The sequence below is a fragment of the Episyrphus balteatus genome, chromosome 3, assembly GCF_945859705.1.
Source record: "Episyrphus balteatus chromosome 3, idEpiBalt1.1, whole genome shotgun sequence".
Classification (NCBI taxonomy): Eukaryota; Metazoa; Arthropoda; class Insecta; order Diptera; family Syrphidae; genus Episyrphus; species Episyrphus balteatus.
This window is the reverse complement of record NC_079136.1, coordinates 49,391,744-49,406,207: the sequence shown is the minus strand read 5'-3', so window position 1 is coordinate 49,406,207 and position 14,464 is coordinate 49,391,744. Positions and strand designations below refer to the sequence as shown.

General features: G+C 26.1%; 1 protein-coding gene across 1 annotated transcript in view; it reads right to left on the bottom strand.

The window, feature by feature from the left end:
- Window positions 1-6,129, bottom strand: part of LOC129916452 (complexin) — a 251,962-nt gene extending 245,833 nt beyond the window's left edge. Inside the window, exon 1 of the mRNA XM_055996428.1 lies at window positions 5,932-6,129. Coding sequence (XP_055852403.1) covers window positions 5,932-5,986 — 55 coding nt within the window. The 5' untranslated portion in view covers window positions 5,987-6,129. The remainder of the gene's footprint in view (window positions 1-5,931) is intronic.
- Between the last annotated feature and the right edge of the window lie 8,335 nt (window positions 6,130-14,464).

The window sequence follows — 14,464 nt, the reverse complement described above, 5'->3', positions numbered from 1 at the left end:
TTAGAATTCAACAGGTTATAACTTTTTATCAGGAGCAGATAGAAATTTGATTAAACATTTATAAGCATCCTGATACAATTACCTTTCATTTGGTATATCACACATAACGCTTGACTAACCACACAATGTCAAATCAAGAAAATTGCGTAAAACCTCAAAACACCAGTGGAGATCTGTTGCCCCCCGAACAGCCACCAGTGAGTGTGGGAAGTACCGTAATCTCAGTCTGGAAATGGTTGACTTTAAAAAATTCTAACTGCTCTTGTGATCAACTTTGAAATGTGATTAATACGTCATTTGAAAGGTGAAACAATAAGCTTTCATATAAATAAAATTTTTATAGGTTGTTAGGGAAAAAATTCATTTAATAGCAAGAGAACATAAAAATAAATTTTTTTTTTTGCTTTTTTTGATGAAATTTCATCGAGTTCAAAAAATTCTAGCTCTTTTTGTAGATGTCTCATAGACCTCATCGATATATATAAGACAATAAGCTTTCAGATGGTATAAAATTTTGTATAGGTTGTTAGGGAAAAAAATGGAATTAATGACGTGAGAAGATAAAAATTCATGTTTTTTTTTTGTTTTTTTTTAATGAAAATGATTTTTTTCAATTAATTATTTTTATACTTTTTGCGCATTGTAAAAATTAAAAAATGGTTTTATTCTTAAAAAGAAATACTTGGCTTTTTAATTGCATAATTTAGTAAGCTTTTAAAATAAAAAAATTAATATAATGAGAAAATAAAAACGGTATTTTTTTTAGCTTTTTCTTGTAAATTATGATTGTTTGAAATAAATAAACGCTTCAAATGGCTCATTTTAAAAGCACACAACCTGTTTTCTTACGACGTTATCACTTAAAATCATCGTCCGTAAACCGGTTTTACAGACAACCTCTTTTTTTTTTTTTTTGAAAATACTTATAGGTTCTAAAAGCTAACTTATATAATTTTTATTTTCTTATAAAATACTATAAAAACCTAGATTTTTGAGTCATTCCAATTAAATAAAATGTTCTAATGTTTAAAGTTGTTTGTAATATTATGGTTTGTTGAGAAAATCATAAATTTTTTTAGTTAAAAAACAATTTAAATATTAATTGGCACATAAAGCCAAAGCTTCAATTGAATTCAATGCCCTTTTTTCAAAAAAATCAATAAAAAAAAAAAAAAAAAAAATATTGAACCTTTTTTAAAAATACAAAAATGAATTTCTTTAAAAATTTTTGTAATTATTAGGTATATTAGGTATAGTAACTAAAACGTTTTTGTTCAAAAATTTTCATTGAAATAAGGCATCTCAAAGAAAAAGCTTCTATGGCAAGTACCTTAAAAAACGGTAAAAAAAAATACGTTGCTGCATTACATGCATTACAGAAATCGTTATTGTTAGATACGTTTTTGAGAAAATCAATATTTTTCAATTGTGTCATATTCAATTTTAGTTCAATAAAACAATTTTAGTTCAAAAACCCATAAAAAGCTAGTTTCAACCAAATCGCTTTAGTTTAGGCTGAACTTCAAGTTCAATTTTTCTTACGAATAGCTTACTTGTCTATATTGTCTTCATATGTCTAATATCGCAAATAAAATATATTAAAGGTGACCGTAGACAATATTCGAATCGATTTTATTTCACAGCACTTTGTGGTGCCGATAATAAAACCTTTGAACGTTATATTGAAAATGTTAACCACATCAAAGCAAGACTGGTTAATTTGTGGTCAATAAGTAAATCAGTTGGAATGGTTTAAGTACTTCTGGAATTTAAATTTATTATTAGAATTTACCTAAAGATAAACCAGAACTATAAAGCAAGTAGGTATTTGGTTAATAATGTTTTGACCTCAAATAATTTCTTGTAATAGGTACAAGGTCACTTAACTATTGTAATTGGTATCACGTATCAATAACTTTTATTTTTTCAGTCTTCTTAACTTATAAATTATGCAAGTATAATTTAGTAAAATTACCAATTTTCTTTTTGAAAAAAAAGGTTGTCTGTAAAGCCGGTTTACGGATAATGATTTTACGTGATAACGTCGTAAGAAAACAGGTTGTGTGCTTTTAAAATGAGTCAGTTGAAGCGTTTATTTATTTTAAACAATCATAATAATTTACAAGAAAATGCTAAAAAAATTACCTTTTTTCTTTTCTGTTATATTAATTTTTTATTTTAAAAGATTACAAAAAAATTATATCATTAAAAAGCCAAATATTTCAAACCGTTTTTAAAATTTTACAATGCGCAAAAAGTATTAAAATAATTTATTAAAAACAATCATTTCTTATGAAAAAAGTGAAAAAATCATTTCCATAACCCAAAAATTCATTTTTTTTTATATAACAACCTATAATAAATTTTATACCACCTGAAAGCTTATAAAAATATATATATCGATCATGTCTATTAGGCATCTCCAAAGAGAGCTAGAATTTTTTGAACTCAATCAATTTACATCAAAAAAAGCAAAAAAAAAAAACATATAATTTTATGTTCTCACGCTATTGAATCAATTTTTTTTAGACAACTTATAAAAAATTGTATGTCATGTAAAAGCTTATAATTTCACCTTTCATATGACGTTTCAATCTTATTTCTGCGATGCCTAGAAAAAAAGTTAGAATTTTTTAAAGCCAACTATATCGAAATTCCAAACTGCGATTACGATACTGTTCATGATCAACAGATCTCCACAGGTGTTCTGAGGTATTTCCCAAGTTTTTTAATTTAACATTGTGAAGCTTGTAGTGAATATACAGTTATGTGTGATATACCAAATGAAAGGTAAAATTTGTATTTGCTTTATATCAAAAGATAGAACCTGTTGAATAATAAAACTTTATTTTACCGTTATCTCAAAATTGTGACTACAAAATTGAAATTTTGCACAAATATAGTCCTGTTTATTATATATCTACAATATAAATTTTATTTATTTATCTGTTGAAGAAAAAAAGATAAAAATAAAAAACGGTTAAAAAAGGTCAAAAAACTTGGGAAAAAAAACTTGTTTTTCCCGTTATTCGGTCAAAAACCATTTTGAAATACATGTATGCGCACAGTCATAGACTATACATGTTCTATAAGCTTGAGATTTTTTGAATGCTACAAAAAATTTAAAAAAATAAAAACTCACCCAAAAATACCCCAAAATAAGTAGGTATTTTTCAAAAATTCATATTTCAAAACGCAGAGACTTAAAAAAAATCCGTATCAGACATCTAACTTTTTTTTATTATCTTTCGAATGACATTTTTTAAACTGTCAAAAAAAAAAAAAATTACATACCTATAAAATCATTACTTTGTCAAAGGTCTTACCATTCATAACTTGGTTTTGAAATTTTTTAGAATTTTTTCAATACCATTGTCAGTATTGCAATAAATTTATCTATTGATTAAAAAAAACTCTTTACACTGTCGCGTTTAGAAAATAGCCAATTTTTTGAAATTTTGTTTTACCCCTATTTACCCTATTAAAAGATAGAATTTTTTAAAATCCTTCAAAGGTATTTAACTTTCGGTTATTATTAGGTTTGGCTATGGAAAAGTTTTACTAAATTCCTTTATAAGAATTCTTTTATTTATCAATGTAAAGTAAATACATCAATGCAAAGTTTTTTTCTGTCTAACATATTTACAGGCTTATTCATTTTATGAATGCAATCTAGGTACATGACAAACAAAAAAAGTTTAAAAAATAAAAACAACATAAAAGCTTCCTGTGAAAAAGCCATACAAATTTTTATTAAATTCACACTGACTAACAAAAAACTTCCCGCCGCACAGTGTGGCCAATCACGAATCTAGCTGGACAAAATTAATAACTCGCGTTAAATCGACTTTTTTTCTAAACAGTTTTAAACAAATGAATGTGAATAGATAAAATTCTATAAAAAAGAAAGATTTTTTAAAAAGAAATCTATAACTTCTGCAAAAAGTGGGTCAAAATAGTGATGAAGAAAATGAATTTTTATAGTATTTGAATTTATGTTTCCGTAAACATATTCTATGATTGGATATACTTAATTATTAAAAAAAAACGCTTGAAAAATCTCAATAAATAAAAATTTTTTTGCTATTCACGAAAAAAGAGAGGCAGAATAATTAGTTTTTATTAAAAAATAGAACTTTTACACACGTTTTTGACAGGTGACATATATGATTTATTTTCTCAATATCATGCTTTAAATTAAAATTTAAGCAATAATTTTAATTAAATATGTTTCCCAATCATAAAAAATGGCATCACCTTTAAAAATATCTGCAGATAATTCAAAAAAGTAACTCCTTTTCGTGCGATGCAAACTTGAAACTTAAGGGCCTATTAAAAGCAGCTGTGTTTATTATTACCTTCGATGTTTTTCAAGCTTATAATTCTCTAAATTTCTTGGTGTCCCTATTTCTGGCCTTTTACACTTGCTTGCTTTTTGCATTTAACTTGTTTTAGGTGTTCCGACAGAAAAGCATCATTCATCAATGATAATGCCTGATTAGTTGAAAATTCCAGTGGTTTAGTGGTTCCAGAGGATCAGAACTTAATCTTTTATACATTTTGATCCATCACTCAAAGAAAATTTCGATAAATCCTTTACGGTTTTATTGGAATATGCTTTTTCAATTTTGCGGAGAGCGATTCTACTGATTTTAACTATTTCTAATGGATAGGTGCACTTTTAACCTTTCGTTTGTTATATTTTTCCCATTTTTTTAATTTTTAAAAATTCTTTTCTTCTTTGTTTCACTATCTACTGTTTTTGTTTATTTAGTTACCACATAATATTGGTCAAGCAAAATGAAATTCATGTTTAAAGAACGGTCCAAAGTGTCTTCCACCTTTTTTGTTTTTTTTTTTTTTTGCTTAACTTGAAGCACAAAACTTTTATATATGTTTTTAATTTTTATTTATTGTCAAAAATGTTCCAAAGATGATACCTGCTCATTAAAAGATCAAAAAAACTGTCTTTTCGATCTTATTTGGCAGTTTTGACACATTTTTCGAAAATTTGTTTTTTTGAAAATCTTGACTTCATTTTGAAAAGTGAAAAAAGTTGTATGGCGGTCGAGAAAACGCGAGACATGTAAATAGCTAATTTCAATGACAACACTCCACAATACATTAATTAATTAATTTCAGACCGGAAAAATGCGGAAAAATTAACTTTACCTCTATTTGAAAAACAAAGATATTTTTTTTGCACTTCCTAGCCATCTTACAGAATTTATTTTTTTTTAAATAGTTGCAATGGTAATTAATAAATAAAAATTATAATTCTTTACCTCCAAATGTAGATTAACAATTTAAAAAAACAATTACAACAAAAAAACTACCAAAGCGTTTTTAATCGTCAACCAAACTCAAGCGAAAAATAGAATACTTTGTATTATCTCCATCCAACTGTTGGCAAGAACCAACTTTCAAGCTTAGCTTAAGCTAATCCGAGATGAAAACCAAAAAACCAAACATGAATTACAGTTACCCATTGTATTGAGAAGCTCAACTCATGATTTAAAATCATGTGGCTAAACTTTTTTTTTTCTATTTTGTCCAGTCAGATTGGCGAATTACCACACTGTGCGCCGTCAAAACACAACAAGGATATTCTTAACATTTTATTTTTTTATTTTTTAATTACCAACCAACTTTCCAAAATAAAAAAAAACTAACGTAGACTATGTGGCGGCAGTGGCACTTAAAACTTTCAACTTTTAACTAACTAACTAACAACATTACCCGCAGTTTATGACCATAATAATAGTAATTGCCTGCAACTGCATCGCCGCACGCGTTATAATTATGTCCTTGAATTGTGGTTTTATTTCTTTTAATGATACAACATATCTCTGTGAGTAGTGTATTAATGCGATTAAACATACAAAATATGCATTTATAGAGTTTTGAAAAAAAAATTAAGTGGGTACATACCTTTAACTGCACTTAGTTGATTGCCAACCATTTGTTTCGCAATAAACGCAGCCATTTTGAAGTGGTTTCTTTTTTTTTCTTCTCTTTGCTTTGCTTTAAGTAGCTTTTTGTTTATTTGTTGTTTTTATTGAAATAAAAACAATTTTTAGAACTTCAGAGTTGGATTTCAGAAGTTAAAAATGTTTGTTTTTTTTATTTTGTTATTCAATCTGAAAAAAAAGATAAGAAAAATAAAATTATTGTTTGTTTGTTAATCACAGCTTAAAAAAAACTTTATAAATAAGAATATTATAATTTTTGAAATTTAAAATATATTCATTCAAAAATAAATTTGAATATAACCCTTTTTTTACATAAAGTAAACAAAACAGAAAAGAATAACTCTTTTAATTAAAAAAAAGTATATTGCACAAACAGAATGATGGATATCAGTTGCATATATAAATTGTCTATATCCTTGCTGTTCGCTATCTCGTGTTGAACATCGAAAAGTTAATAATTGGAGAAGTTGACGAGTGCTCTGTTTGTCTGTTTGATGGAAATATATGAGTTTTAAAATTCCAAAAAAAAAAAAAAAATATATTCTGTTTTATTACATGCTAACGCCTAAGGGAAACAAAAGAGGAAAGCAATATTCAGTTTTTTTTTTTTATTTTGCAAAAGAGTTTCCTTAAAAGTAGAATTTCATAGAATATTTTATTCAAATAAAACTGAAAAAAATATTTAAAAAAAAAACTCTACTTTGTAAAATATAAAATATTCCATCCAGTCAACTTCCACGATGTATAAAACTCTTTTTTTTTTTATTTTATCAAAAATTCCATCCTTTTTTTTTTTTAACAAAAGCCAAGGGCTCTGAAATTATTATGAAAACAAAAAAAAAATAAATTTTAAAAACTGCTCACGTATGCAGGATATTTGGTCACGATCCGCATACACACAGTTGTTACCAAATTAACCCAAAACAAAGGACAAACAATTGTAAAGCAAACTGACAAAAAATAAAAAGAATTAAAAAAAAAGAAGGACGAAAAAACAGAACTATGGAGTGGCGGCTAGGCTATGTTTACTTGCACAATTTGACCCATATTTTATACTTCGCACATCCGGTAACCGGGGACTGTAACGTTTTGGACGTATGATTGCTATTTTTATAAATTTTGAGGAATCCCGGTTTGATGTTTTATTTTTCTATTGTTCATGTATTTTTTATGTTTTTTTTTTTCGAAGAAACACACTTATAAATAAAGACTGATTTCTAAAGAATTTTCGCACCTACTACGAAAAATAGTGAAATTCAGCAATTTTACTTTCCATATACCTACACAAAAATAGTTAAAATTAAAAGTGCTTAAGATTGGTGATATAAAATTATAGTTTTCAAAAAAAAAATCTCTACACTGAGGGACAGCCACCATAAAACAACGTGAAATCAATGAAAACCACATTGATATATTTTATAATTTTATTATTCGGAATAATTTTTGCGTTGAAGATGAACATTTAAAAATCAACGTAAAAAATAGGTTAATTTTTCATGGTTTCGTATCTTAAAGTCACATAAATCAAAGTACTTAAACTTGGAAATAACGACGTTTCAACTTCAATTTATTTTTTCTCTCAGTGTAGAGGTATTTGATGAAAAAATCACACATTCTTGAGATAATTTTAAGTTTATCGCCAATGGCCTTATATTTTTGTTTTTGAACACCTTAGACACCGTTTTAAGTGAATTTTACCTCAAAATTCAGTATAAACAATTTAAATCAAAAATTGTCAAATTTTTTTTTTTGAAAATGTTAGACTGGTTTTTTTTACATAAACCGAAAAAAATTTTACCATTCACACAAAAATTTTGAACAAAATTTTAAAAGATTAATTGATCAAAACAAAAAAAAAAATCCACAAAAATTCATTCTGGAATTTGAAGGAAAAGGATATAAAAACAAGAAATTTTTCTAATGAAGAAAAACTTTTTCGAGCTTTTTTTCGAAAATAATCTGGTACTTCTTTTTGGTCTACGAACTTGGGAAAAAATTTTCCAACGTTACCACTATATGGATGAAATAACCTGTGCCCAAGAAAATTTAGAAAAGTTTTGATTGAATTTCCCATAAAATCAGAAAGGTACCTGCCTTTTTTAGAAAACAAAATTTTTGTAATTTTCTTTTTAAATGTTTTGTCCTCAGACAAAAATATTCTTTTCCATTCAATTTCTCTGAAAATCCGTACGACCATTTTCAAAAGAAATACGCAGTCTCTTGAACCTTAATTTCTTCCGCGAGTGTAACCTTAATTTCTTCCACGAGTGTAGCATGAGCCGTTTTTGAAAAATAAACTTTTCTATTTTGATTATATGAAACGGTTTTTTTTTTCTTTTTATTAATACATGTTTGGATTTCATGTATCAAAACGAACATTTTTTTGGTAAGGGGCCCAACAAATTTTTTTTAATTTTATTTCGTTACGATTTTTGTGATGAATTTCTTCAGAACGCAAATAAATCTATCTAAATAAGCAGTTTTGAGTTCAGCTTAATCAAAATCATGTAAAACAGTTCTTGCTTCCAAAATTTTTGAAGTGAAAACCTCTTTAGTATCGTAGTGATTTGAAACAAGATGAAACGAAAAAGCGACACGAAAAATCATTGGTCATAACTTTTTTATTTTAATAGATAGATAAATGAAATTTATACAGTAGATAGGTAATTAAATAAATTATAATTCTGCAAAATTTCAATTTATTTCATATTCAAAATTCTGAGATAACGGTGAAAAGATGTTATAGTTATATAATCTTTAATTGAAAAATTTGAAAAAAAAAACCTCAAAACACCTGTAAAGATTTTTTGCCGATGACCAGCCAGCAGTAGAGGAAGTACCGTAATCTCATAATATAAATACTTTGAGCTAAATAAATAAGATGGTATAAAATTTATTGTAGGTTGTCATATAAAAATAGTCATGGAATATAAAAAAGATATATTTTTTTCGATTTTTTTAAAATGATTTTCACTTCAAAACCAAGTGTGAATTGCACATATGATTTATTTTTTTTATTGCTGACCAGTGCTATTGAAAATTTTATGAACTTAACAGATCATTTTGGCCAAAAATAAGTCCACAAAAGCTAAGGTCTACTGAAAAATTTGAGTATTTTTGAAAATTTTTGTTTTAGTTTTTTTGGCAATCGAAACTCGGTCCCAAGACTTAAGGAAGTTCATTGGGTCATTATTATATAATAACTGTGCGAAAAAATCTTAACTCATAGATTTTACTCACGATCTTCCCTTACAGAGTCGACAAGGTTAAAAGGCTTTAAGTGTATTCAAATTTATTTTTCAATCAACATTTTATTTGATTGTTTTATTTTTAAAAAATGTAATTAAATATAAAATGAAAAACAATTGAATTTTTAATTTAAGTTCTTTTGTAATATTGCCGACTATTTAAAAAAAAATAATTTTGTTTTTCTAACTAAAAATTATTTATAATTCCACACGATTTTGTCATTAACGGTGGGTGGTGCGACATTAAATTTTTGTAATTATTTTACATTAACATTTTTTATTCACAAAGCCACTAATATTTTATCCTTTTTTTTTTACCTAAAACAATAATTTACAATCAATAGATTTTAATTTGACTACCTCAATCACCGTCAATCACATAAATTTATTATTCAAAACCAATAATACTTTTTTTTTTTTGTATAATCTATAAAATTCAACGAAAAACAATGAAAAACTAATTAAATTTTTCTTTTAGTCTTTTGAATTTGTCCTAATTTTCATGACAATGTACCAACACAATAAAGTTGTGGCATGTGTTTTATAATTATAATAAATAGAAATCGTTCTAGTAAAAAGGCCAGTGTTTATAAAAATATTCTTTGAAACATAAACCCCAAAATAAGGTTAAATCTAATAAATAACATGGCCTACGAGCCGCAACATTCAACAAACCTATACTAAACAAACATAAAAGCTAATAATTAACATTAAAAGTCATCGTTTAAAGTGGTTATCAGCCTTTTATAAATTGAAAAAAAAAAAAAATATAAATACAAATTTTAAACATGTTTCATAAACATTTAAACAAATCCAACTGAAGGAGGCTAATATTATTCCAAGGACTTTTATTTTGACGGTTTTGAAATAGCAAAAACTTGTGTGGGCTAGGAAAAATGCTAATCGGCTTAATTTGACACAAAAGTTATAGTTGTTCATTCATAAACTTCAATATAAATTGACTACACAGGCTAGCATCTCTGTAAGTATGTATGAAAAAATAAATAAAAATAAACCCTTTTGAAGGATTTTTATAATCTACACATGATTCTCCTTAAAACACTCAAATTAGTATTTTCATTATAAATTTTAAGAACATAAAAGCATACTACTTATCAATAAATTACCTTTTTGACCACAAAATTTTAAAATGAAGTCAATATGTTAAGTTTTCGTATAGCAACTGTACTCACAGAGTATAGGTATGTTTTGCTATTAACTTGGTTACCATATTTTTAAACCACGGACGCGATGCAAATGTCCATGAATATGGATTGACTGCTTAATCATGATGGTCGTCGTGGTGGTGAATGCAGTCGAACGTTAAATGTTACTTACCTATACAATATGAGGCAAGGACGAAATTAAATTTTGGTAATAATAATTTTATGGTAATGATGTGTATAGTAGATTTTCCAGATTGTAACATTGGACAGTCAACAAAGGATCATTAAGTAATGGTAGTAGTTGCAACATTATGTGTGCAAAGTTGGTTAACGTATTTCTATAAAATTAATGAACTCACTGTTCCTGTGATAATTGTCCTTGCACTCAGAGGCATAAAAATGTATTCAACTAAAATGTTCACATGAAGGTAGTCATTTTCAAATATTTCATTTCAATATTAAAATTTTGAATTCGAAAATATGTATTTACCTATTGAATTTTAAAACTCATGTTTATAGGTACTTTGCAGGAAATTTTATCAGCTAAACAAATTTGGAGAAATCACTTAATCACATTTTTTGTTTTAGATACTAGGTAATAGTTCTTGATCAGTGGCGTATTCAGAAAAAATAAAATGCACGACTGGGTCGCACGTATTTGCTCTTGTAGTTCAAAGTATCGCTATCTTAAATATCTATTGGAAATTTAAGATTTTGTTTAGTGTCGAGAAAAAATACAAAAAAAAAAAATGAAATTAAAAAAAAAATTACATTTAAATTTATTTTTTTCAAAAACCTTTTAAAAAATTTTTTTTCAAAAACTTCTTTTTAATTTTTTTTTTACATTCGCCAGTTCAAAATTATGTCTATAAATTTTGAATAAAATTGTCTTATGCTTTGATGAAATTTATGAACTTTAAAAATGTCAATTTTTGAAAAACGGCAACGCCATATTTCCGTTTTCCGCATTTTTTGAAAAAAAAAAAACTAAAAACGCAGTTTTGTTAGAATCAGTAAGAGTATTACGTACACTAAATTTAATCAAAATCGATGGAGCCGTTTTCGAGAAATTTGCAATACCTCGAAAACGTTATATGGGAGATATGCGTTAAAACGGAGATATTAAAAAAATAAAAAAAAACGGGTCTAGGGAATTACGTAAAAGTCATCTGTACCAAGTTTCAAGCAAATCCATCCATCCGTTTAGGCCCTAGCTCGATGTACAGATGGACGTACAGACGCACAGTCGCACAGACGCACAGTCGCACAGACGCACAGACCGACGGACATGACGAAAACCACTTTTTTGATCTTCTCCATTATCGTAATGTTGGTTTTGATTAAAACCTCAACTTTTTTTTTCTACACGAAACCAATACTTGCCCTATAGAGCAAGTAAAAATTGGAGGGGGTTGAAAATTTTTCCAAAAGTTTTTATATGGTGATTGCACGAATTTTTTTTTTTTTTCTTTTTTTAAGCGACTTCCAAAAAGGAGGAGGTATTCAATTCGTCTGTATTTTTTTTGTGTTTATTACCTCACAACTCTCTACTAAGTGAACCAATTTTGATAATTCTTTTTGTATTGGAAAGCTGGTGGTCCCATTTCAATTTCGTTCCGGCCATAGAAACAATTAGAAAAACCATAGCCATGGAAGTCGGTTTTGTTTTTTGATAAAAATGATTATAAATTAAAATCTTCAATTTTTTGAGAGGTGTCACTGAGTTAGTTTTAAATGTAGGTAGTTCTAAAGTCCTAATTAATTCATTCTTAAAAATAGCATTCAAACTTATTTAAAAATTTAAGAAATTTCTTATATACATTTTTTTAAGGCTTTTACGATTTTAAAATTTCTAGTCCAATTTTTTTTTAAAACGGTGTCTTATGATAAACCTTGCTTTGTGTGTGAAATTTTTTGTATGTATCTAATTTTGGTATTAATTGAATAAGAAATGTAAAGAAAAATATAAATACAGCGTGTCCCACAGTCACCGCCCCAAATGAAAACCATGGATTCCTAAGATCATTTTAAGTCGAAAAACTTAAGAGGAAATTTTCTCGTTTTCGTCCCGTTTTCGAGTTACCACGGTTTTTATGATAGTTGCTCTCTTGTCCTTTAACTGGCCTTATATTTGTCAAACTACGTTTGATTTGAAAGATTTTTTTTACAACAAATCAAGAATTTACTACAGTTTAAGTTTGTCTCAAAACTTTTTTTTCTGCGGACAACCGTTTCGCCACAATTTTGCATCAAACACAATTTTCTTCGTTTTTTAAGTTTTTTTTTTACACTTTCATATCATTTTAGTCAAAAAAACAAGTTAATAAGTATTAATTTTTGTGCTTTTTATTAAAGCCCAGTTTATTTTCATAAAAAAAATAAGTTTTATTTCATAAAAAACTCTACTGAAAGTACATAATTAAAAAAAAATAAACAAACTGAGTAAATTAAAAAAAAAAAATAATTTTTAAATAAAAAATTAATTTAATTGAATTAAAAACTTTTTCTGAGCTATTGTGGTTAAGAAAAGAACAAATAGATAAAGCTCCGAAAAAGTTTTAATTCATTTAAATTAATTTGTATTTAAAAAATATTTTTTTTTTAATTCACTCAGTTTGTTAATTGACCAAACATTGAACGGGACATTGAATTTTTTTGAAATTTTGTTTTTAGATGTTGATTAGTGATTTCTACAAAATGGCAAACCAATTTTATTTTAAAATTTTTTTCCAAGAAATTATTTATAAAAAATTAGTTTTTTAAAAAACGGCTCTAACGATTTTGAAAATTTTTTTTTTAAATAAATCAATAAAAACTGTATACTTGTTTTGGAGGGCAATTTAATTTCAGATTTTATTTTATTTTTTTTTTTAAACGAATTTTATTTTTTTTCCAAATTTCTATATAAAAAGTCTTAAAAAAGTTAAGCAACTTGAATAACAATAAAAAAAAAATTGTGGATGCGTTTAAAAAAATAATTTGTTTTAATAGGTATACAAATTTATAAGTACATATTTTCAAAAAAAAAAAAAAAAAAAAAAAAAAAAAATGGTATGCCACATACATACATATAAAAACAAAATTTCAAAAAAATTTTTGATTTTTTAAATACAAAATTTAATTTTACAAAATTATAAATACTAAAACGTTTACAGAAAAATCGCTAATAACGGTCCAAAAACATATTTTTTCATATCCAAAGTAGGACCTCATTTTTTACTTGCTCTATAGATAGGGCAAGTATTTGTTTCGTGTACAAATTAATCGAGGTTTTAATCGAAACTTGTTAAAAATTGCTTGGAATTTAAGAGTTTTTCAAAAAATCATAAAAGAATTTTTTTTAAGAAATTTTAAAATAAAAAACTTAAAAAATAATATAAAATTTGGTTTAAAGTTACAAAAGCATTCCTTTTAAAGGTTTTGACCTTCAAACCAAGCATGCCATTTAATTTCTTGTGTAAACAAGGACTTTCCAGAAAAATATTTTGAAAATCTTTAGATTAGTTTTTTTTACATACCTAGTTTTTTTTATGTATATAAAAATGTTCAAGGAAAATTTTAATTGACTCATTGTACAAAAAAAAATTCAATAAAATTCATTGGGACGATTTCAAAAAATTGATTTGAATTGAACTTTTTTTTTAAACCATAAATAATTGTTATGAAAATTTTCTAAAAAAAATTCTTATAAACAAATTTTCATTATAATCGGTCGTGTCGTTTACGAGATAGTCAAATTTCAAGTAAACCATTTATAATGGTCCAAAAATTTTTGTTTTCTTAGTTCAAAGGAACCTACAATCATATTTGCCACATTACATTTATTTTTTTAATAAAAATCAAAATAAACATTTTCAACACAAATCATAAATCGTTGATTAAAGACAAAAAAGAGTAACCTTGAAAGTTGAAAGTCACCAACAAAAGTTATTCTCTTTGAACTTCTATCGTTCATAGTCTTCATTATAATTAAAACTTATTTAAACATGAGTCAGCCAGTTAGAAATTATAAAAGATTCCCATTATGGACATAAGTCTATATTTATTCAACCAAAGAAAAACTTACACATTTTTCCTC